The sequence below is a fragment of the Peromyscus leucopus genome, chromosome 15 (assembly GCF_004664715.2).
Source record: "Peromyscus leucopus breed LL Stock chromosome 15, UCI_PerLeu_2.1, whole genome shotgun sequence".
NCBI classification, from domain to species: Eukaryota; Metazoa; Chordata; class Mammalia; order Rodentia; family Cricetidae; genus Peromyscus; species Peromyscus leucopus.
In genome coordinates this window covers 81551883-81578035 of record NC_051076.1, presented here as the reverse complement: position 1 = coordinate 81578035, position 26153 = coordinate 81551883, and the positions used below count along the sequence as shown (strand labels likewise).

General features: G+C 39.5%; 1 protein-coding gene across 2 annotated transcripts in view; it reads right to left on the bottom strand.

The window, feature by feature from the left end:
* Cdh20 (cadherin 20) overlaps positions 1-26153 on the bottom strand; it is a 259456-nt gene that overhangs the window by 13689 nt on the left and 219614 nt on the right. For both annotated transcript variants that reach the window (XM_028883402.2, XM_028883403.2), the window contains exons 10-11: positions 23372-23489; positions 8995-9246 (exon numbers count right to left, since the gene is read on the bottom strand). In XM_028883402.2, coding sequence (XP_028739235.1) covers positions 8995-9246; positions 23372-23489 — 370 coding nt within the window. The remainder of the gene's footprint in view (positions 1-8994; positions 9247-23371; positions 23490-26153) is intronic.

The following is a 26153-nucleotide window of genomic DNA, read 5'->3' as shown; positions in this document are numbered from 1 at the left end:
TGTTTCCTCAGTCCATTCATAAGAAGCTGCATAGCTTCGCAGAAGCCTATTGTTTTGAAACTGTATATAGACACACAGCAAACTAATCCTACTACGATGACACAAAGCACGGTGCCCTGCTGTGGAAGATATGATCGTGCATCCTGCTTATAGAATAATGAGTGTAGTATACATTTACTGTAATCTAAATATGTCATGTAGGTGAGATTGTCGGAATGCAGACATTTTGCTTTCTTGCATTAGCATCTTAATAGGATTCTACTATAAATACAACTATATATTGACAAAGAATGAATGTAGACATATAAGGTAGATGTGAGCAAAAGTAATTGTCTTTTTAATGCCTCTTTCAAAAACTAAGCTTTGTGGGAAGAGGGTTATCAGACTACAAACCTAACTGAGGAGCTTTGGACAGTTGATAATTTCTGGAGTTTTCTTCAGGAGTTTGGCTCTTAGTAGTTCAACCTTGATCCAGTGGATAGCTCCACACTCAAGTATGTGGATGGCACAAATTGGAGTGGTTGGATATTTATTTATTTTTAAAAGGACACCAAGTTGGGGGTGGTATGAGAATGGGTGGATCTAGGAGATTTTAGGGGTGAATATGATGAGAATATAGTAGATGAAATTCTCAAAAAAATTAATAAAAATACTATTAAAAGCATAAATGACCAAGCCCTGTAACCTCAGATTCCTCAACAAGACCTTTAATTAGAGGGGTATTTGTGACTTTCCAGAGCCAGTGGTTTTCATGGAAGAGAAGGAATGAACAGTGATGTTTTATATAGTTCAGTATGGTACCAAAGAAGTGCCACATTGTTAGATGTGCTCTTGAAGGTTTGGATAAAAGTTTATCCCAACAAATGCTTTTTCCCTAGGTGTGTTCACTGGGGTTTAAAGGAAAGATAGAGATAATCCCATTGAACTGTTTATCTTTGTAACTGAAAACATTTTCCAGGAAGTGGGTTGAGGTTTCAGCTATAGAACTGCTATTGATTTTTTTCCTAGTGTGCTTTGTTACAGCTGGTGACAGTTTGACAACACTGCAAAATAAACCCCAGGTTTATCCAGGGTGGTGGCAATGGTGGTGTATTGTCATCTGTGAGCTAAGAGATTACTGACTAAGAAAGCTCACAACAACAGATTTAAAGTTTTTGATGAGCACAAATTGCAGTTAATGATGTTAATACCTCATTTTTGTGAATGTACTTAATTGGTGACAAAATAAATACTGACATACTCTTGAATATTTTCTCTATGTGTGAAAATATGAGGCTTGATCAAGAACAGCAGGCTTTCAGGAAAAGAGACCAATAGGATTCTAAGGAATTGGGTAGGAGAATTGAACTTAGTGGGAAAGACTGGAGCATGATTTGAATTTAAGACAGCATAGAAAAAATGGATTTCTAAGTGAACATTCATATTTGTGAGATAGCAAATATATATATATATATGTATACATTGTTCTGTCTGCATGTGTCCCTGCAGGCCAGGAGAGGGCACCAGATCTCATTACAGATGGTTGTGAGCCACCATGTGGTTGCTGGGAATTGAACTCAGGACCTTTGGAAGAGCAAGCAGTGCTCTTAACCTCTGAGCCATCTCTCCAGCCCAGCAAACATATATTTTTAAAGGCTCTGCTAAGCAACAAGGAAACAACTTTGATTATAACAATTATAATATGAACTTGTCCTTATGAAGTAGCAGTGTTAGTGAGATTAACATTAATACACACCAATAAAGGCTGTCTTTGGGTCACAACTGTTGCTTTATTAAGTACAAAGACAAGGCTCCTGAGTTCTGCTGGAAATATTGAGAAGGAAGTCACTCACATCATATGGTAATGGTAGGGACAGGTATTTTAAAAGATACTAGGAAAGAAAGTGGAAAAAGTTTTAAAGTGGCCAGGCATAGTGTGTGTGTGTGTGTGTGTGTGTGTGTGTGTGTGTGTGTGTGTGAATGTATGTGTATGTGGTTTTAGTCTAGGCCTGGAGGAGTGCATAACATAGGAGTTTGGGAGTTTGAGGCGTGTATGGGCAATGTAGCAAGACACTGTCAGTGCTACAGAACTAATCAGAAGAGATAAGGAATGACACTGTATATTTGTCAAAGTAAAAAAATCTACCAAGAGGACATTGCAATTTGTAACATCTATGTACCAAACATAGGAGCACCCAAGTTCATAAAAGAAACACTACTACAGCTTAAATCACATATTGATCCTAGATAGTGGGAGACTTCAGTACCTCACTCTTGCCAATAGACAGGTCTACCAGACAAAAACAGACATGCTGGGGCTGACTGATGTCATAAACCAAGTATATTTACAGAAGAACATTACAGAAAAATATACATTCTCAGCAGCTCAATGAACTCTTTCTAATATTGACTACATACTCTGACACAAAGCAAGTCTCAACAGATATAAAAGAAAAATTGAAATAGCATCCCGTCTTACCAATATGGATTAAAACTGGATATCAACAACAAAAGATAACAGAAAGTTTACAAATTAGTGGAAACTGAACAATCACTACTGAATAAAAAAATGGGTCAAGACAGAAATCAAGAAAGAAATGAAAGACTTTCTATAATTGAATGAAAACCAATACCCAACAACTTACGGGACATAATGAAGGCGGTTATAAGAGGGAGGTTCATAGTACTAAGTGCCTACATAGAACAAACAGAAAATAATGTAGAGATCTCATACTAGTGACTTAACACATCTGAGAGTTCTGGAATGAAAAATAAAACTACACCCCAAAGGAGTAGAGGTAAAGAAATAATCAAACTCAGGGCTGATATAAAAATATATATATAAAGAATCAATGAAACAAAGAGTTGGTTCTTTGAGAAGGTAAGATTGACCAAGCCTTATGCAAACTAACTAAAGGACACATAAAAGATCTAAATTAACAAAATTAGAGATGAAATGAGGAATATAACAACAGACACTAAGGAAATCCAGAGAATTATAAGAACATACCTCAAAAACATGTGCTCCAACAAATTGGAAAAATCTATAAGAAGTGGATAATTTTCTCAATATACACCACTTACCAAAGTTAAACTGAGATCATATAAGCAATTTAGATAGACCTACACTCCTTAGTGAAATAAAAGCAGTAATTAAAAGCCTCAAAAAATAAAAGCCTAAGGCCAGATGGTTTTAGTGTAGAATTATACCAGATTTTCAAAAAAGAGCTAAGACCAATACTTCTCAAATTATTGCACAAAATGGACGCAGAAGAAACATTGCCCAATTTGTTTTACAAAGCCACAGTTACCCTGATACTCAAACCACATGAAGACCAAACAAAGAGAATTACAGACCAATTTAACTTGGGAACGTAAATGCAAAAAATTTCAATAAAATACCTGCAAACTGGATCAAAGAACACATCAAAAAGGTCATCTACTGTGATCAAGTGGGCATATCCCAGAGATGCAGGGATAGTTCATTATACATAAATTAATTAATGTAATTCACTATATAAACAAATTGAAAGATGAAACTACAAGATCATCTCATTAGATGCAGAAAAGGCCTGTGACAAAATCCAGTACCCCTTCATGATAAGAAGCCCTGGAAAGGTTAGGAATATAAGGGACATACTTCAACATAATGAAGGCAGTTTATAGCTATTCCATAGGCCACATACAAATAAATGGAGAGAAACTCAAATTCCACTAAAATCAGAAACACAACAAGGTTATCCACTCTCTCTGTACCTATTGAATATAGTACTTGAAGTCTTAGCTTCAGCAATAAGACAACCTTAGGAGATCAAAGTTATACAAATTAGGAAGAGTCAAACATCTTTGCAAATTATATATTAGTATACATAAGTGAACCTAGAAATTCTGTCAGGAAGACTCCTATAGTTGACAAACACTTTCAACAAAGAAGCTGGAAACAAAATTAACTCACAAATATCAGTAGCCTTCCTATACACAAATGACAAATGGACTAAGAAAGAAATCAACAAAGCAACACCCTTCACAACAGCCTCAAATAATATAAAACATCTGTAGGTAACTCTAACCAAGCAAATGATAGACTTGTATGATAAAATCTTCAAATTTTTGAAGAAATTGAAGAAGCTATCAGAAGATGGGAAGATTTCCCATGCTCATGGATCAGTAGGATTGACATAGTCAAAATGGTCCTACAGAAAGCAACTTACAGATTCCATGCAATCCCATCAAAATACATACACAATTCTTCATAGATCTTGAAAGGACAATCTTCAGCTTCACATGAAAACACATAAAACCCAGGATTGCTAAAACAATCCTGAATAATCAAAGAACGGCTAGAGGTATCACCATCCCAACCTCAAATTGTACCACAGAGCTCTAGTAATAAAAACTGCATGGTACTGACACAGCTGATTAATGGAAGTGAATTGAAGACCCAGAGTGACCCAGGTGAAAATACCTGTGTACACTGATTTTTGATAAGAAACTAGTGCTACACAATGTAAAAATGACAGCATCTTCAGTAAATGGTGCTGGCCAAACTGTATGGTTACATGTACAATAATCCTAATGGCTATTTATTATGCACAAAACTCAAGTCCAGGTGGATCAAAGACCTTAAAAACAAAACCCAACACACTAGACCTGATGGAAGACGTTGGGAATAGCTTTGAATGCATTGGCACAGGAGACAACTTCCTGAACAAAATATCAATAGTACAGGCACTAAGATCAACAAATAATAAATGGGACTCATGAAACAGAAATGCTTCTGTTAGGCAAAGGACATGAACAAAATGACAGCCTACAGAATGGGAAAAGATTTTTAACAACTATACATCTGATAGAGGACTAATATCCAAAATATATAAAGAACTAAAAAAATTATATCAAGAAAATAAATAACCCAATTAAGATATGGGGCACAAGAGGAAACTCAAATGGCTAAGAAACATTTCTTTAAATGTTCAACACCTTAATCACTAGGGAAATATGCAAACCAAAACTACTTTGAGATTTCATCTTACAACTATCAGAATGGTTAAGATCAATAAAACAAGGGACATTTCATACTGTCAAGGATGTGGAGTGAGGAGACCGCTTATCCATTCCTATTGGGAGTGCAAATTGTACAGCCACTATGGAAATCAGTGTCTCAGTTCCTAGGGGAAATGGGAATCAATCTACCTCAAGATCTAGTTATACCACTCTTGAGCATATACCAAAACGATTCATCCTACCACAGAAACACTTGCTCAACTGTGTTTATTGGTGCTCTACTCAATAGTCAGGAAGGTGAAACAACCAAGAAATCCCTCAATAGAAGAATGGATAAAGAAAATGTATACATTTTACAATGGAGTATTACTCAGCCATTAAACAAATGAAATTTGCAAGTAAATGAATAGAATTAGGAAAAAAAATCATTCTGAATGAGGTAATCCAGACCCAGAAAGACAAATATGGTATGCATTCACTTACATGGAATATTAGTTGTTAAGTCAACAATAACCAAGCTACAATCTATAGAACCACAGAGGCCAGGTATAGAATAAGGAACTAGGTGAGGCACATAGGTTTCCCTAGGAAAGGGAATAGATTAGATAGTTATGGATGGATATGGAGGCAGGGCAGACTGGAATGGGAGAATCAAGTAGGGAAGGAGACATGAGAGGGGGACTAAGGAGGGAATATGGGGTGAGACAGCTAAAATTAGGGGCCAATTGAGGGGCAGTATGGAAGCCTAATACAGTTGAATTTCCTAAAATATATTCATAAATAAATGTGATAAAAAAATTGCCAAACAATCAGGGAGACAGCCTTAACTGGCTATCCCTTGTCACCAAATGAAGTACTGGGAATGGGTTGCATCTAATTGAATTGTTAGCCAGATAGGTCCCATAGGAATCCCCAAACAACCCAAGCTGTTGCCAAGTCTATAGGCTACTCTCCATATATAGATGGCAAGACCTCTTTGCCGAAGACAATACAAACACAGCTCATTGAACATGGAGAAGTAGAGCTAGTGTCTTTGGTACAGGAAGGTACACTGAATGCTGCCAAAGGAGCGAGGTAAACATCAACCCAGCTACAAACCCTCTAGTCTGTAATGGTGTCCTTTCTTCAAGATGTGCTAGTGCAATAGTGTCACAAAGCTGTGGAAATAACCTACCAATATCTTATTTGACCTAAGATCCATTCCATGAGATGATACTCCTGACACTGGTTGAAAAGAACCTGAGACTAGATAGCCCAGGGACCTAGGGTAAAAAACCAATACTACTGTTGTAGTAGTAAAAGAATGTAACAGTAAAATGACTCCAAATGACATTTTGCTATACTCATAGATCAGTGCTTTGCTCAGCCAGACAGTAGAGAGAGAGAGAGAGAGAGAGAGAGAGAGAGAGAGAGAGAGAGAGAGAGAGAGAGAGAGAGAGGAGGCACCTTGGGTCTCTCAACTCTAAATGGGTTGTCTTCATCTAATTCCTCCCCTCAGGGCTGAGGGAACTCAAAGGAAGAGGAGGCAGAATAAGAGCCAGAGTGGAAGGAGGACATCAGGAGAACAAGGCTCTCTGAATCAACATGATAAAAGTTCATATGAACTCTTAGAGACTGAAGCAGCATGCACAGGGCCTGTGCCGGTCCCATCCTAGAGCTGAAAGAAGTGGACACATGCCTCCTCCAGTCTCTAACCCAGAAGCTACCTGCAATTGATAACCACTTGAAAATGAAAATTTAGTTTCCTTCAAGGGAAAAGTACTCTTACAGTCGGCTGCATGACCAGAGGAGATGGCCAACAGAAAGGGAACTCAACAGCATCTATGGAGGTTCCTTGTCTTATAAAGTCATGTCAGGGCCTTTTATTGTAAAATTTTATTTCTTTAATTTTTACTTATTTTATCTCTATTTTTGTATTTTCCCCTCCCCCACAGGCCATTTGCATTTAAATAATAGCTTCCATTTTATGTGTTTATGGGTTTCCTGAGTATAGGAATGAATGTGTCTCTGCATTTGTATTTTTTTCTTTCTGCCTTTTCTTGGGCTCTTTTCCTTCTGCTTGTCTTATTTTATTCCAAAGTGTTTGCTTTTGTTTTTATCTTACTACATTTTATTTTGTTATTGTCCTCCTGAAGCCTCTTTTCTAATGTGAGACAGAAAGGGGTGGATCTGGATGGGAGGGAGATGGGGAGGAACTGGGAGGAAAAGAGGGAGGGGAAACCATAATCAGAATATATTATACAAGAAAAAAACCTATATTTAATAAAACAAAAAACAAAACCCATCAAAATCTCTAAGTATATGCTGGAGAGAATTCTGATAGGTCTACAGAATTAGGCAGATGTAGAACTAGTCAGCTCCTGAAGAATAAGTATCAACTTGCCTTATTTTTTTTAACATAAAATCTGTTATAAATAATGAGCATTAAATTATGCCTTAAAATGAAATTTTGAGAAAAACAGTTCTACTCAGATGAAGAATGTCCGAGTTCAGAGAGAAAAATATCAGTTGTGGGAAGGCTGATGCTGTATGTTCTGTAGATGTGGTGTACAGGGCCACACGATTTTCTAGGAACTGCATAACTGCATACATGCCCAATGCATAAAAAAGTCTACCCCCAAGTAAATATTGTCCAAATGACCAAATGAACATGAACATGTTTAATTATCTGTGTGTGTGTGTGTGTGTGTGTGTGTGTGTGTGTGTGTGTACAAATCAACCTTGGAGTTGTGTGGATTGTGTTTAACCTGGGTTGTGCTCTTTTAGAAGTAAACAAGCATGAACCTAGTGGGATTTTATGACATTCATGTTTACCTTGGCTTCTGGAAACATCTGACTCTGTACAGTTTAAAAGATGGGTCCTAGTTTACAAACTAAATTATCTCTTGCACAGCACTTTGAGCCAGTCTCTTTAAATCAGTTCTTCTGTGATGTTGGCTCTTTGTGGGCCAGGATGAACTTACAGCATTTTCCAAAGACAGAAGCAAGGCCAGCCACCCTGGAAATTTCTCCTAGGAGCAGGTTACTTAAAAGAGGAAAAAAAAAAATTTTTTTTTCTTGTTCTGCACTCAAGGTCTCCCAGTGCCACCTTATGGACACTTCAGGAATTACAGGCAGGTTTTACTTGTCCATACAGCCAAGGGCCAGGAGCCATAACAACTGTCTCTGGAGGGTTATTTATGTTCCAAAGCCCACATTATATTTTAAAATGTACTTTGAGAAGTCTGTTCCACAACCCTACGTAGAAAGTCAATGCAATGCTGACTGACATTTTCTACAGTGAATTTCTTTCTTTGGTATGACTTTGTGTCTTGGGTTTAGTTAAAGTAGAGATCAAGAATATACATGCTTGCCTGTAAGTCTATTTTAATTTAAATTCCTAGTGCATTATATTTTTTTTCCTTGTGGAAACAGAGCTGGGAATTTAACACTTAACTACCTATAGCATCTGTGCATGAACATCCAGGAGAAGAGTGCCACCGAGGAAGGGGGACCTCCTTGTCAGAGCTGGCTTTGCTTCAGACATTTGGCTTTGGACCTTTTGTTCAATCTCTGTGATTTAGCTACTTACTAGAAATGGATCTGAAGATATGACTATCATATCCTCTCCCATGTAATTTTGGTTCTAGCATGTCAATATGAACTTGTGTCACATGAAATAAACTATGAAGACCAGGGTGTTTCTGTCTCATTAATCCCAGTGCCTAGGATGGTGTTCAGACCTACAATAGATCCTTGATCAACCCATCTGCTCTAGTCTTGCCAAAGAGGCCTTGAGGGAAGGGACTGTCATCAACTTCTGTACTTTTCTCCAAGCTTCACTCTACTGCCTTCTGAAGTAAGCTTGGCAGAAGAAGACCAGTTCTGAGTAGCTGCCATAGGAGGTTAACTGACTCATGTCTAAAAGCATATGGACTCCCCCCCTCACCACATGCACACACATGCACACACACACACACACACACACACACACACACACACACACACGCACACCCGGAGCCACCAGCTCACCTAAGAGGACAAAGATGCAGGCCAGGATGGCGATGAGAGCACCCCGGCTCAAACTGACTGGGAGCATGTAGGCCTCTGGGCTGCAGGACATGACGTGGCCATCTTCATTGCAGCTGCACACTTGGATGGTGAGTGTGCCGGTACTGCTGAGAACTGGCTGTCCACTGTCTGCTATGAGGATGGGCAGGTAGAAAACGCTCTGCTCCTGCTGCCGAAAGCCGGATCTCCTGGTTAGAATCCGAGCAGTATTATCTGAAGGAGTAAGGCATTAGGGGATTAAAAATGAGAAAAAGAAAAATGCAAGTGGAGAAAGAAATGGAAGCCCCAACCATTGAATTAATTTCTTGGATTGAAGTAAACAGGGAGGCAGGGACAAGACAGAGGAAGGAGAGAGGTTAGAAGGTGTGTCAGCTGCAGCCATGGTGCATTGGTTTGGCTCAGCACCTAGATTGGGAAATAAGATTTTCTCTTGCTTTCAGGCAAAACCCTGAGGCCTGGAGAGAAGCCCTTTTGTGAGAGTCTGTCTTACCCTTTGTGACATAAAGTGCCCAGGGCGAATTGTCAGCCTGCAGATCTAACAAAAGTGTCCCCGGGAAAGCTTGACGGAAGTGAACAGTCCTTGGTGATTTGTGGTCCCTCTTTGTTCCTGCTCAGCAGCTTGCCAAGGCCCTGTGCTGCTCCCTGCCTCCAGGAAAGGGAAGCTGAGGAGCCCATGTGGCTCTGTAAGATTGCTTATTTTTGCTATTCTGGCTGGAATTCATGTCTTTTGATATTTTCTTTTATCAATACCTCTCAATTGGCATCACCAACTTCCTGAAGAACCTGCTCATTTTCACAAGCTCATTTGAACTCCAGGTCATAGAACACACCCACACCTTGTGACTTCTCCTGCCCTGTGGGATGAGTCTAGACTGCGGTGGAATATTATTTTAAGGTGCATTACTTTTGTTTATATTGTGTTTGTTTAACTCTGTGAAGCTGTGTTACTTTGCCTGTCTAAAACACCCAATGGTCTAATAAAGAGCTGAATGGCCAACAGCAAGGCAGGAGAAAGGAAAGGCGGGGCTGGCAGGGGGAGAAAATTAAAAGAGAAATCTGGGAGGAAGAGGGAGCAAGAGAGCAAAGAGAGGAGGATGTTAGGGGCCAGCCACAGAGTAAGAGTGAAAGTAAGATATACAGAAGTAAAAGAAAATGCCCAGAGGCAAAAGGTTGATGGAATAATTTAAGTTAAGGAAAGCTGGCAAGAAATAAGCCAAGCTAAGGCCAGGCATGTATAATTAAAAATAAGCCTCCATGTGTGATTGATTTGGGAGCTGGGTGGCGGCCCCCTAGAAGAGCCAAAAAGAGTAAAAAGTAAAACAAAACAAAAAACAAAAAACACCAGACAGTTAATATGAAATCAGTGAGTTCTATTCTTTTAATTTTATATGTATGGATTTTTTTTCTTTTTTGCTTGCATGTTTGTCTGTATACCACTTGTGTGCCTGGTACCTGCACAGACCAGAAAAGGGTGTGGAATCCTCCGGAAGAAGAGTTATAGATGATTATGAGCTGTCATGTGTGTCACCTGGAAGAGCAGCAAGTGCTCTCTTAACTGCTGATCATCTTTTCAGTCCTGGTGAAAATTATTAGTTACTTTTCCTACCATTAAAAAATAGGAATTTAGTATTTTTCTCTCTATTTAAAAACTAAGAATTTTGATTAAGAGATAATTTTATACCTTTTTGAGGTACAGTGTCATCACACTGTATTTCAGTACTTTTTTTTCATTGTGTAATAGTCCACCCATGACCTTTTGTGTGTGGAGTATTCATATGTGTAAGTTTGTGTGCACATGTATGTTCACATGTGTGAGGAGGCTAGAGGTTGATGTGGGGTGCTTTCTTTGCTCTCCACTTTACTTTTTGAGACAGTCAATCACTGAACTTGGACCTCTCCAGTTGGATAGACTGATTAGTGAGCTTTGGAGATCCATCTGTTTCCCACTATCCAGAGTTAGGCCTTGAGACATGTACTGTCAGTACACACCTGGCCTTTCCAGGTGTGCTAGGCAGCTGAATTCAGGTCTTCATGCGTGTGAGTAAGCCATTTACGGACAAAGCCATCTATCTCTCTGGCCTCCTGTCCATCATCTTAGACATTTCTTATCCCTTTGTAATTAGAATCTCCTGTAGCTATGTGAGCTTCCCATTATTGCTGACTAAATACTTCTATGTAGCAGAATGTAATCCTTCCTTAGCTTCTCAAACTCTTGTGTAGACAGGTGTATTGATGTTGATATTTGCCAAATACTATATAGTTCTGGATTTAAGAATTTTTAAATTTATATTTTTAAGTTACCTGAATGGCTTGAGCAAATATGTTTTTTTTTTCAATGTTGTGATCATTTCAGTAGAGGAATAGTTTGAGAGATGTGGTAGGATGTATAAGAAGTAACTCATAAAGCTAAAACCAAGTGGGCTATGGTGGCCCATGCCTGTTATCCTGGAGCTGGGGCAAGGGGCTAAGGCCAGGAGGACTGCAGGAGGCTCTAAACAAGCCAGGGCTATAGAGTGAGGCCCTACCAAACAAACAAACAACCACAAAACACTCAAAACAATAAAAAGTTAATACCTTTAACAGAAAGTTTTCTGGGTATGTTTCACATGGACGAGAATTTCACAAAATTTCTAAAAGCGTAAAGCAAACAAGGTGGCTGTGAGCACCAGTATTTCTGTCTGGTTCTGGTTCTCCTTCCTTCCTTCCTTCCTTTTTTTTTTTTTTTTTTTTTTTTTTTTTTTTTTTTTTTTTTGAGACAGGGTTTCTCTGTGTAGCCCTGGCTATCCTAGAACTCTCTCTGTAGACCAGGCTGGCCTCAAACTCAGAGACCCTCCTGCCCCTGCCTCCCGAGTGCTTGGGATCAAAGGTGTGTGCCACCACCACCCAGCCTCTTTCCCTTCTTGAATTAATAAAGGACTCTCCTTTCCTACTCTTTTTAAGTGGGGTATAGCAAAATAATTTGCCTTAATTGACAGAAAATGAGCAGGTAGGAGCTGGTGCCTGACTCCCTGTTCTCTTGCCTTGAAACCATAGTTGAAAGAACACAGGATTCATGCAGCCTGGGATTATAGCTGAAAGAGATGAACAACTTTTAGGTGTGACTCAAACCTTCCTAACACATTATCCCTTAATTTATGTTTACTTGTCTCCCTGTTGTTGTTGTTTTTAAATGGTACCAGCAAGTTTTTGTTTTTGGATCCAAGTACCAGTCTTTGTATTTTGTACATGTAGTGTCTCATTTAATCTTTATGACAATTTGTGTTACTGAATGATTCCACTCCTTTACAGAGAAAGAATTTAAGCCTAAGTTAATTACAATTTCTTTATAGTCACTAACCTAGATAGTTGTAAAGTTGGTATTTGACTCCAAATCACGCATTCCTTCCACGGTGCCGTACAATTGCTTATTTAGTTTCATAGCTTTAGTGGTGTGTTAGCTGGTGTTATGTCTGCTTGAACAAACTGGAGTCATTTTAGAAGACGGAGCTTTAATTGAGAAAATGCTCCCACCAGATTGGCCTGTGGTGTATTTTCTTGATTGATCATTGATGTGGGAGGGCCCAGCTCACTGTGAGCGGTGCCACCCCTGAGATGGTGGCTATGGGTGCCCTAAGAAGGCAGGCTCAGGAGTTCCTGCCTTAATTTCCCTCAGTGATGGAGTGACCTGAGAGCTGTAGATGATATAAAGTCTTTCCTCACCAAGTTGTTTTGGGTTGTGGTGTTTTATCATAGCAGTAGAAACCCTAAGACATTGGTCAGTTTTGTTCAGGCAATTGTACTTGTTTCCTGCTTTGACACAGGTTTACTTCCATCTTATTTTCTTCTCAGTGTGAAATGGCAGCAATCAGTTATTAATCTGAGCATTATATTCATCTGCCCACTTACCACATAACCCATCCTCTGCTTCCCCCACCGACTTAATAACTAAGTACTGTTAATTATCTTTTGTAATTTTAACTTTTTTTAAAAATCAAGTTTTCTCTAAACAAAACTTGTATTTCCTTTTTAGTTTGCTTTAATTTAGCCTAGATTATAAGGACTTTAAGAAAGGCTGCCATAGAGCTGAAACAACAATAACACAGCAGAAAACCCACCCAGAACTTTAGATCACACGCTGAGTCTGGCCCTGTGGGACTGGCGCATGTTAGCCATTTGGGATGTTTTTGTTAAAAGTGATAATCAGGGCTTTAGTAACTTTTTTTTTTGTAAAGAATATTAGTTTCTAAGGTGACAGAAAGCTCTGGTGTTTGTGTTTGTGTGTGTGTGTGTGTGTGTGTGTGTGTGTGTGTGTGTGTGTGTGTGTATTCATGTGCATGAGTTAAAAGGTTACAGCAACAATTTCTAGTACCAGTATGTCTTTTATGCAGTGTTGGGACTGAACCAAGGCCTTGTATGTGAGATATGTGCTCTACCATGGAGCTACATCCCAGCTCTTCATCCCACTCTTAATACTTGCTTACTTTCTGTTCCATGTGTCATTTGCATCTATTAATGGGATTATCAGAATCATACTTTATTGGTCATTATAAATGCTGCATTAAAAAAAGATGAGAAAAATGATTTCGAAACTTTAAACTATTCTATAAATATAATCCTTTTCATGTTTTGAAATTAAAAACAGAGGCTGGACAGGATGTAATCCCAGCCCTTGCAAGTCAGAGGCAGCAGGACCACTGAGGCCAGTGAGGGTCTGTATAGCAAGTCATAGTGACACTTGGTCTTTAAAATCCAAACCCAAACAAAAAGACAAAAAAGAGAAAGAGTGGGGATATTGCTTAGTGGTGGAGAGCTTGCCTACCATGTACAAGGCCCTGAGTTTGATCCACAGTCCGCCCCCAATCCTTGCAGGTCTGTTCCCTGTACCCACTCCATCTCCAAAGGATCCAATCCCTTTGTACTTGTACTGGGCACCTGTACTCATATATTATTAAAAAATCAAAATCAAAAGGTATTTTTCTTGTCATTTGACATTTTCATTTATTTATTTAAGTATTTATTTCATTTGTTAGTTTATTAAGTGATATTTAATATATAATGTTTTATATAATATATAATATGTAAACATAAAATAACACATAAAATATAAAAATATGTAATATAAAATAATATATTCATATATGTAATAATATTTAAGTATAAATCAAGTATTTCTTATGTAATATTTTAAAATATTTATTTATTATAAAAAGTGGGGACACTGAATGATGGGCACACCGTATTAGAAGTGGGTCTGTTTTTAATCAATCTTAGGAAAAGATACCTGTGGGACAAATTGTCATCTGGAGATTAGGAGTTCACACTTTCTGTTGAAGATGCATTGGCTTCTATTTTGGGAAACCTTTCAAGAGGTGATTCATCCATGAACAGGTGCCCAAAGTCACCTTTAAGACGCTTGCAGCTTTTTGCTGTATGTTATTTTTGTGTTAGCTCTGCAAGGATGAGTGGAAAGAGTGATACCTCGCTGAAAATTTGAAGAAAAACCTTGACGGCCCAGCTCCTCTCACCCCAGGGTCTCCGTCATACAGCCAACCCTGAGGAAGATGAAACTGTTTTTTATAGGGAGGATTTTCCTATGAAACAGGTAAATGATAATTCAAGTTTGGCTCAATAAAATTCTTGGGACAGAGATATGGAGACGGGGGATGACTGTTGGGCAAACTGCTGTAAAGGTGCACACTAGAGTTTATGGACCCACATAAATGCCAGAAGGGCATGGTGGTCCACTCTTAATCCCAGTGTTCAGGAGGTACGCACAGGATCCCTGCAGCAAGCTGTCTAGCTAGATTAGCTGAATCAACAAGTTCTGAGTTCAAACGAGAGATTCTTCCTCAGCATATAAGGTAAAGAATGATGAAGGAAGAGACCTATGGGACCTAGAAAGCTGGCTCAAGGGTCAGAGCTCTTACAGAAGACCCAAGTTCTGTTCCCTGTACCCACTCCATCGCCAAAGGATCCAATCCCTTTGTACTTGTACTGGGCACCTGTACTCACATGTGCACACATATTATTAAAAATCAAAATCAAAATGTATTTTTCTTGTCATTTGACATTTTCAGATGCCAACCTCTGACACATGCATCCCCATGTATGCCTATACATGTGAACATAGCACATGCCACACATAAACAAACAAAAATCTCAGGATATTTAAATGTAAGCATTCCTTCCATAGACATTTTTTATGTATATTTTATTTTACAATACCATTCAGTTCTACATATCAGCCTTGGGTTCCCCTATTCTCCCCCCTCCCACTCCCTCCCCTTACCCCCAGCCTACCCCCCAGTCCCACCTCCTCCAGGACAAGTCCTCCCGCGAGGACTGCGATCAACCTGGTAGCCTCAGTCCAGGCAGGTCCAGTCCCTTCCTCCCAGACAGAGCCAAGTGTCCCTGCATAAGCTCCAGGTTTCAAACAGCCAACTCATGCAATGAATGAGCACAGGACTTGGTCCCACTGCCTAGTTGCCTCCCAAACTGATCAAGCCAATCAACTGTCTCACCTATTCAGAGGGCCTGATCCAGCTGGGGGCCCCTCAACCTTTGGTTCATAGTTCATGTGTTTCCATTCATTTGGCTATTTTTTTTCAATAATTGAGTAAAACTGAAATTTATTATAAGCCACAGTCGTCCTAAGGACCTCCATTCTATATATATAGCCTCTATGGTTCTATGGGTTGTGGTCTGATTGTTCTTTATTTTATATCTAGAATCCACCTATGAGTGAGTACATACCATGACTGTCTTTCTGGGTTTGGGTTACCTCACTCAGGATGATTTTTTCTAGTTCCATCCATTTGCCTGCAAATTTCATGCTTTCATTTTTTTTTCTCTGTTGAGTAGTACTCCATTGTGTATATGTACCACATTTTTTCCATCCATTCTTCTTTTGATAGGCATCTAGGTTGTTTCCAGGTTCTGGCTATTACAAATAGTGCTGCTATGAACATAGCTGAGCATGTATCTTTATGGTATGAATCAGCATTCCTTGGGTATATGCCCAAGAGTGGGATGGCTGGGTCTTGAGGTAGTTCGATTCCTATTTCTGAGAAACCGCCATACTCATTTCCACAGTGGTTGTACAAGTTTACATTCCCACCAACAGTGGAGGAGTGTTCCCTTTGCTCCACATCCTCTCCAACATTGGTTGTCATTGGTGTTTTTGATCGTAGCCATTCTAACAGGTGTAAGGTGGTATCTCAGAGTCGTTTTGATTTGCATTTCTCTGATGATTAAGGATGTTGAGCATTTCTTTAAATGTCTTTCAGGCATTTGTAGTTCTTGTTTTGTGAATTCTCTATTTAGCTCTTTAGCCCATTTTTTAATTGGACTGTTCAGTACTTTGAGGTCTAGTTTCTTGAGTTCTTTATATATTGTGGAGATCAATCCTCTGTCAGATGTGGGGTTGGTGAAGATCTTTTCCCATTCTGTTGGCTGTCTTTTTGTCTTATTGACTGTGTCTTTTGCCCTGCAAAAGCTTCTCAGTTTTGAGAGGTCCCATTTATTAATTGTTGTGCTCAGGGTCTGTGCTATTGGTGTTTTATTTAGGAAATGGTCTCCAGTGCCAATGTGTTCAAGAGTGCTTCCTATTTTCTTTTCTGTTAAGTTTAGTGTAACTGGATTTATGTTTAGGTCTTTGATCCACTTGGACTTGAGTTTTGTGCATGGTGACAGATGCGGATCTATTTGTAATCTTTTACATATTGACATCCAGTTATGCCAGCACCATTTGTTGAAGATACTTTCTTTTTTCCATTGTATAGTTTTGGCTCCTTTGTCAAAAACCAGGTGTTCATATGTGCATGGATTAATGTCAGGGTCTTCAATTCAATTCCATTGGTCCGTATGTCGGTTTTTATACCAGTACCAACCTGTTTTTATTACTATAGTTTTATAGTAGAGTTTGAGGTCAGGGATGGTGATGCCTCCAAGGGTTGCTTTATCGTATAGGATTCTTTTAGCTATCCTGGGTCTTTTGTTTTTCCATATGAAGTTGAGTATTTTTCTTTCTAAGTCTGTGAAGAATTGTGTTGGGATTTTGATGGGGATTGCATTGAATCTGTAGATTGCTTTTGGTAAGATTGCCATTTTTACTATGTTAATCCTACCTATCCATGAGCATGGGAGATCCTTCCATTTTCTGATATCTTCTTCAATTTCTTTCTTTAGAGATTTAAAGTTCTTATCAAAATGGTCCTTCACTTGTTTAGTTAGTGTTATCCCAAGGTATTTTATATTATTTGTGGCTATTGTAAAGGGTGATGTTTCTCTGACTTCTTTCTCAGCCCTTTTATCAATTGTTAATAGGAGGGCTACTGATTTTTTTGAGTTGATCTTGTATCCTGCCACTTTACTGAAGGAGTTTATCAGCTGTAGGAGTTCCCTGGTAGAGTCTTTGGGGTCACTTATACTATCATATCATCTGCAAATAGTGAAAGTTTGACTTCTTCCTTGCCAATTTATATCCCTTTGATCTCTTTTTGTTGTCTTATTGCTCTAGCTAGAACTTCTAGTACTATATTGAATAAATATGGGGAGAGTGGACAGCCTTGTCTTGTTCCTGAATTTAGTGGTATTGCTTTGAGTTTCTCTCCATTTAACTTGATGTTTGCTGTTGGCTTGCTATAAATTGCTTTTATTATGTTTAGAAATGTTCCTTGTATTCCTTATTTTGTCAAAGGCTTTTTCAGCTTCTAAGAAGATGATCATGTGGTTTTTTTCTTTCAGTTTGTTTATATGGTGTATTATATTGACTGATTTTCGTATGTTGAACCATCCTTGCATCCCTGGGATGAATCCTACTTGGTCGTGATGGATGATTGTTTTGATGTATTCTTGGATTCGGTTTGCCAATATTTTGTTGAGTATTTTTGCATCAATGTTCATGAGGGAGATTGGTCTGTAGTTCTCTTTCTTTGTTGCATCTTTGTGTGGTTTGGGTATCAGGGTAATTGTAGCCTCATAAAAAGAGTTTGGTAGTGTTCCTTCTGTTTCTATTGTGTGGAACACTTTGAAGAGTATTGATATTAGTTCTTCTTTGAAAGTCTGGTAGAATTCTGCAATGAAACCATCTGGTCCTGGGCTTTTTTTGGTTGGGAGGCTTTTGATGACTGTTTCTATTTCTTTAGGGGTTATTGGTCTAGTTAAATGGTTTATCTGGTCTTGATTTAATTTTGGTATGTGGTATTTATCCAGAAAATTGTCCATTTCTTCCTGGTTTTCCTTTTTTGTGGAGTACAGGTTTTTGAAGTATGATCTGATGATTCTCTGGATTTCCTCGTTGTCTGTTGTTATGTCTCCCTTTTCATTTCTGATTTTGTGAATTTGGATGCTCTCTCTTTGCCTTTTGGTTAATTCGGCTAGGGGTTTGTCTATCTTGTTGATTTTTTCAAAGAACCAACTCTTTGTTTCATTTATTTTTTTGTATTGTTCTCTTGTTTTCTATTTCGTTGATTTCAGCCCTCAATTTGATTATTTCCTGGCGTCTATTTCTCCTGGGTGAGTTTGTTTCTTTTTGTTCTAGAGCTTTAAGTTGTGCTGTTAATTCATTGGTATGGGATTGCTCCATCTTCTTCATGTGTGCATTTAGAGCTATGAATTTTCCTCTTAGCACTGCTTTCATAGTGTCCCATAAGTTTGGGTATGTTGTACTTTCATTTTCATTGAATTCTAGGAAATCTTTAATTTCTTTATTTCTTCCTTGACCCATTGATGTTTCAGGTGGGCATTATTCAGTTTCCATGAGTTTGTGGGTTTTCTATAATTTTTTTTGTTGTTGAGGTCTAACTTTAAGGCATGGTGGTCTGATAAGTTACAGGAGGTTATTCCAATTTTTTTTGTATCTGTTGAGATTTGTTTTGTGTCCAAGCATGTGGTCAATTTTTGAGAAGGTTCCGTGGGGTGCTGAGAAGAAGGTATATTCTTTTGTGTTAGGATGGAATGTTCTGTAGATGTCTATTAAGTCCATTTGAGTCAACATCTGTTAGGTCCTTTATTTCTTTGTTAAGTTTCAGTCTGGTAGATCTATCTTTTGGTGAGAGTGTTGTGTTAAAATCTCCCACTACTAATGTGTGGGGTTTGATGTGCGTTTTAAACTTTAGTAGTGTTTCTTTTATGAATGTGGGTGCTTTTGTATTTGGAGCATAAATGTTTAGAACGAGACTTCATCTTGGTGGATTTTTCCCGTGATAAATATGTAATGTCCATCCTGATCTCTTTTGATTGTTTTTAGTTTGAAGTCTATTTTATTAGATATTAGGATAGCTACACCAGCTTGTTTCTTAGGTCCATTTGCTTGGAAAGCCTTTTCCCAGCCCTTTACTCGGAGGTAGTGTCTGTCTTTAAAGTTAAGGTGTGTTTCTTGTATGCAGCAGATGGATGGGTCCTGTTTTCTTATCCATTCTGTTAGCCTGTGTCTTCTTATAGGTGAGTTGAGACCATTGATATTGATGGATATTAATGACCAGTGATTGTTAATTCCTGTTATTTTTTGTGGTTGTGTTGTGTTGTCCTTCTGTGGTGTATGCTGGTGTAGGATTATCTATTGCTTAATTTTTCATGGATGTGTTTAGCTTCTTTGGGTTGGATTTTCCCTTCTAGTGCTTTCTGTAGGGCTGGGTTTGTGGACAGGTATTGATTAAATCTGGTTTTATCCTGGAATATTTTGTTTACTCCGCCTGTGGTGATTGAGAGTTTTGCTGGGTATAATAGTCTGGGTTGGCATCGTGGTCTCTTAGTGTCTGCATGAGATTTGTCCATGATCTTCTGGCTTTCATAGTCTGAGTAGTCTGGTGTTATTCTGATGGGTTTGCCTTTATATGTTACTTGGTCTTTTTCCTTTGCGGCTCTTAATATTTTTTCTTTGTTCTGTGTGTTTAGTGTTTTGATTATTATGTGGCGAGGGGACTTTTTTTTGGATCCAGCCTATTCGGTGTTCTGTAAGCTTCTTGTATCTTCATAGGTATTTCTTTCTTTAGGTTAGGAAAGTTTTCTTCTATGATTTTGTTGAATATATTTTCTGTGCCTTTGAGTTGGTATTCTTCTTCTTCTATCCCTATTATTCTTAGGTCTGGTCTTTTCATGGTGTCCCAAATTTCCTGGACGTTTTGTGTTACGACTTTTTTTGTCTTTAATGTTTTCTTTGACTGACGCATCTATTTTCTCTATCATGTCTTCAGTGTCAAAGATTCTCTGTTCCATCTCTTGCAATCGGTTGGTTATGCTTGTTTCTGTAGTTCCTGTTCGTTTAGTCAGGATTTCTATTTCCAGCATTCCCTCAGCATGTGTTTTCTTTATTGTCTCAAATTCATTTTTCAGATCTTGGAATGTTTCTTTCATCTGTTTAATTGCTTTTTCTTGGCTTGATTTGATTTCTTCCCATTTTTTGTTCGTTTTTTCTTCCATTTCTTTAATGGAGTTTTTCATTTCCTCTTTAAGGAAAGTTTTTATTTCCTCTTTGAGGGAATATTTTATTTCTTTTTTAAGGGCCTCTATCATCTTCTTAAAGTCATTTTTAGGGTTGATTTCTTCTGTTTCTTCTGTCTTGGTATGTTCAGGTCTTGCAGGTGTAGAATCACTGAGTTCTGATGTTGCCATATAGGTCTTTATGTTGTTGCCTGTATTTTTGCACTGGCGTCTACTCATCTCTTCCTCTGTGCGGTGCAAGTGGTGTCTGTGTCTGAGAGTGCCTCTCTTGTTCTAATTTTTAGTCTTGGTTTAGTAGGGGTTCTTGGTTAAATTGGTGCTATTGGGCTATTTCTTCAGGGGCAGCTGATTTCAGTCGGTGAAGTATATACTTATGATTCTGGTGATCTGGTTTGGTGGCTGGGTAGCGCCTTCTTCTGTGTTCCCAGGTCACGTTTTGTTCATTTGTCAACTCCTCAGCTGATCTTGTTTCTTCAGACTTCAAACTGTAGGCATCTGAATCCCCTCCCAGATGGGTTTCAGCTGAGCAGGGTAGTCTCACCAACACCTCCAAGTTGTTGGGTTTCACAGGATCAGCAGTTGGGCCCTGGGTTGTCCTCAGACGGAGTGTCCAGACTCGCCCCGGTTCCGACCCACGGAGATAGCCCCTTCCCCAGGTGTTGGGGTTAGAGGTGTCCCTGTTCCAAGCTGCGTCTGCTTGTCTCCGTCCCTGGGCCTGTCTACCTCCGCGGGCCGCTGCCACAGGCCTACCTGCGTCTCCTTGTCTCTGCCACCGGGCCTGTCTACTATTGTGGGCTGCCACTGGGCCTGAATGTCTCTGCCGGCTGCTGCCGGGCCTGAATGTCCCTGTTGGCGGCTGCCGCCGGGCCCATCTGTCCATAGACATTTTATGGTAATTAAAAGGCTGAAAAATACTTCTATTTATGAGGTTGTAGCAGTAATTCAAATCTTAAAAATGATGTTTGAGAGGAAGACAAAGCATGCCCAATCTTGACATTTTTCTTTTTTTTAATTAAGAAATTTTTTAAATTCATTTACATACCAATCAAAGATCCCCCTCTTCCCTCCTCCTTCCCTTCCAACCCCCCCCCCAAGCCATCTGCCCATTCCCTGCTACAGGAAGGTAAGGCCTTCCATGGGGAGGTATATATATTTAGTAGAGGCAGGTCCAAGCCCCTTCTCCTTCCTCAAGGCTGTACAGGTGCCCCATCATAGATAGTGGGTTCCAAAAAGCCTGCTCATGTAACAGGGATGGATTCTGATCCTACCACCAGGGGCCCCTTAAGCAGATCAAGCTACCCAACTGTCGCTATGTAGAGGGTCTAGTCCAGTCCCATGCAGGCTCCACAGCTATTGATCTGAATTTCATGAATTCTCACTAGTTTGGTTTGGTTGTTTCTGCAGGTTTCCCCATCATGATCTTGATGCACTTGCTCTTCTGTCTTTGACTGGACTCCTGGAGCTCAGCCTGGTGTTTGGCTGTGGATCTCTGTATCTGCTTCCAGTAACTCTTTGATGACAGGATATTCACCGATCTGATTACTGGGGTAAGCCAGTTCAGGCACCTTCTCTACTTTTGCTAGTAGTCTAACCAGACTACAACCCATAGCTCCAGAGAAGCTAGCTAACAAGGAGGACCCAAAGACAGATGGATGGATTGCCCTGGGAAGGGGAGATAGATGAGATCTCTATGAGTAAACTGGGGATGAGGGGTGGGCAGTGGAGGGTAGGAGATGGAGGATGAGAACATAAGCGAATGGGATGGTCGAGCTGAAACAGGGATGGAGTGGGAGAGCAATGAAAGAGATACCATGATAGAGAGAGACATCATGGGGATAGGGAAAAGCCAGGTGCTAGGGAAGTTCCCAGGAATCCCAAGGTTGACATTTTTCTTACCCTTTGATTAGATTGTTACAAAGTCACCCTTAAGATGAGGGTATTGAAAGTGAGAGTGCAGACACCCAAGTCAGTTGACAGCAGAATTAACAAAGGGATGCATCTGACAGTAACTGCTTGGTTTCAATTATTGTGACCTTCCCCAGAGTATATTTGGCTGGAGAATGAAAGTCCCTCTTTTCCCTGTTTGAGTCCCAAGAATGTTCTAAGTCTCTGATTCCCTTTGCCAATGAATGCTTGTTGGAAAGGTCCTAGAAGTCTAATTCCACCAGAGATGTAGTGGAAAGCAAGCAGCTTTTGCAATGGGAACCCCACTTGATAAGATTTTTCTGAACCTAATGTTGTTTGAAGCCAGGTGGAATGGTGGCCGACTATGGCATTAGCACTCTGGAGGCTTAGGCAGCAGGATCATGCATTTGAGGCCAGTATAGGTCACTTTACAAGGTGTTGTCTCCATAGAAACAGTGAATTCTGTGAATACTAGTGTGTTCTTGTACTTGAACTTTGCTACTTTAGTATCGTTGCTGTTATTATTATTATTAATTTTTTTGTTATTATTATTAATACCCTTTAACATGGCCTCTTTTGTTGTGGGGGCTTTACACTCACCCTCCCTTTTGATCTTTGATTAGAAATGTTACTTCAGGTTCATTTCTTTCTCTAGGGCACTTTATTCCTTAGGCTGTTTCTGTCTTCAGAATGTAAACACAGTTGGTCTGAGTTGGACTAAAGGAAGGAAATTACCACTGTGCCTTGAATAGTGTCTTTCACAGAACAAGCATCAATAAATATTTGTCGAAGAATATTTCATTTCTGATGGAGGAATGAAGGTTTTAGAGACAGCAGAGGGCACTCTTTGTCTTTGATGTTATGAAACAAAACTTTGTAGATTGCAAATTAGCATTAATGTCCTCCTGCTATTAGAAAGCCTGAAGACTTGGTACTGTGTGTATGGTCTAGTAACTCAAATGTCCGGCCTGAGCAGTAGAAAAGCAGAGATAGCCCCAGGTCCACTGCTTACCTTGGTTGTCCCTGACAGTGAAGTTGGGGTTGTTAGCAGCCTCAGGAGCCAAACTGTAGTAGAAATGCTGACCGTTGTGAGGGTCATCTTGATCCACGGCACTCACTGTCTGGATGAGCTGAAGGAGGACACGAGTTCAGGGTGAGTTGGATCCAAAAGAAAAGGCAAAGTCTAGTGAAAGCCTAAACTTTGAGTACAATAGTAAGTCATTTCCCCAATGAGAAAATGTCCTGAAACTAACCAGAAACCCTCCATGCCATCACACAGTTTAGGATTAGTTAAGCATGTTCTTGATCTTGCATATGTTAGTAGGTAAAGAATAAGTGTGGCCTAAAAGTTTCAGATGCATTATATTCTCACAGCTTGGCCAGTTACTTTAAAGTATTTTAAAGGGAAGAAGTGAAAGAACCATGGAGTGTCACAAGGCCCTTTGTGTCCCCGTTTCCTCCTCTCACTCAGTCTGTATCCCATCATTAAGTAAGTATTTTGTGACCAAATTGCCACCTCTGAGAAGCATCTGTTTAAAAATAACCACTACCTAGAAGGCAAGTAAACAGGGCAGTGTTAAGCTATGGACTGTGGATGGGAGGGGCATGGACCACAGGACAGCCATGTTTTGTTGGCAGGAAGGGAGTTAGAAAAGGTGTAGAGCAGAAGCTCACCATGGTGGGAAGCAGACTAAATTCAGAGGTGTGAGGGTGTGATTCATTTGGGAAAAATAAAATAAAAAATAGAGCTCACTGGCAGGGAGGGCCAAGTTCTCTTTCCCACAATGTTCTTCAAAGGAATACCTTTCATGAAGGCTGTGGGAACTCATAGAGAGGCCATTAAAGAAAGCAGGATGAAATAGACAGTTGGGACATTAGTTGGTGGGCTGTGGTTGCTGGGGTTGGGTATGGACAAAGTTTTGATGAGCTGGTTTCCATTGGTGTCCACTGTAACACCCTGTAGCACTGATGGTTCCTATTCAACTTGGGCCTGGCCCTGTAAGCCTGCTGTTTCTGCTGGAAAGGCTGTCTTTCTTCCGGGACAGAAATGACTCTATCAAAAGTCAGCTTGAGGGCCTAGAGTTTTACATCATGCTGAAGGTTAGGGCACTGCCCAGCAAGGGATTTCTGCATACTGTTCAGATCCTCCAAGGACTTGTTTCCTTATTCCTCACCTTCCAGTCTCTCCAGGGATCACCTTCACTGCAGACAGCTAACTTACCCATGGTTATCATATCCTTTCATGGTAACCTACAACCAATGATGAGCTGACACAGGGTAGTAGAAAGGCTTCACTGTCCCCCTTAAACTTCGGAAAACTCTTATTCTAGAAATTTGTAAGGATGTTAATGGATCTTTATTGCAGCTGGACTTTTTAATTTTTTTTATTTTGCTGAGTCTCTCTGGCATTCCTTTTTATAGGTCTCAAAAACATCATGTATCAGAACTCCACCTCAGGGTAAGTCTCCTGGAATGCCTGACTATTGAATCCAAAAGTGGATGGAATGGAGTAGTAATAAAGGCAAGGGTCAGGAGAGCAGTGGAAATAGTCACATACAGTCAGCCTCAGCCAGTGCTGCTCGCAACTGAGGGCACCATCTACCTTAGCCCTATGGAGAAGCAAATCCTGTATTTTTTTAAATTTTGATTGCCAAATGTAAAGAGATAAAATGTTTCTTAGGGAATGTTTTGAATAGATAATAGAGTGGGAAAACCTTTAAGATAGATCTTAAAACTCTGTGTGTATTGGTTGAGACGGGACTTTGAAGGGTAGGTAGACAGTGTGGTGGGATTCATGGTGGGAGCACCATGGATTTTCCTGACAGTCCTTAGCCTCACTTGTCTAATATTTTGCTCAGCACTTTCGATTCTTTCCCCTCTAATCAGCAGGCATACATTTCACTTTTGTATGGCTTTCATCCACTGTTAGAGAAGAGCATACACATATACTTGGCAGAGGTGAGGATGACCAGTGTTGGGCAAGTAGAGGAAGACCTGATGGTTCATATAGCAAAACCTTAGCTGTGTGTTTCTGAAAACCTTCAAAACCAGAGTCCATATCAGAGGCTAGGGTTATCCATATAGGTGACAAATGGAGCAGACTTGTGACACTGTCCCCTAACTCCAAGTAACAGATAAATTGCACTACAAAGATTTGTACAAAGGACCATTAGAAATGGCCTTAGAAGTGGAAGACACATATGGCTCCAGAAGCAGGAGAGGTGGGTAAGATGTTAGTCTCTTGTCATAGTGAAGCTTCTTTTCCAGAGCCTTCAAGAGAGAAAGTGTTCCATTTTAAGGAAAGAGGGGACTTCCTTTATTGTACTATTTAGCACCCTCTAAAGTCATGACTAAATTTAGCCTTATTTGTCATGGCATAAAATCTGATATTAAATCATATTTCATAGTAAAACAAAAATTATGCTGTATTATGTATAATAATAAAAAAGTATGATAGCAAAAAAAAAATCATTTTAAAAGCCCAAACCACCTAGTCAGAACCTTAAAAGCCCAACCTACCCATCAGAACTTGTCCACTTCAACACAGTAACTGTTGCCCTGTGTCTTCTTTCTGACCTTGCTTAATGTATTACATAATCTACAAAACTGTAGGCATGTTAATGTGGTTCTTTACAGCTATTACTATGGATGCTGCCTTGTTCAATAAAGCCTTTTATTGTAATTGTCATTAGGTAGATAATATTTTAGGCCTTATTAGACTAGAGAGTTACTAAGTATAGAAGAACTATTATCTTAGACTTGGAAAAAATTTTTAAGGGTGATACAGACTATTT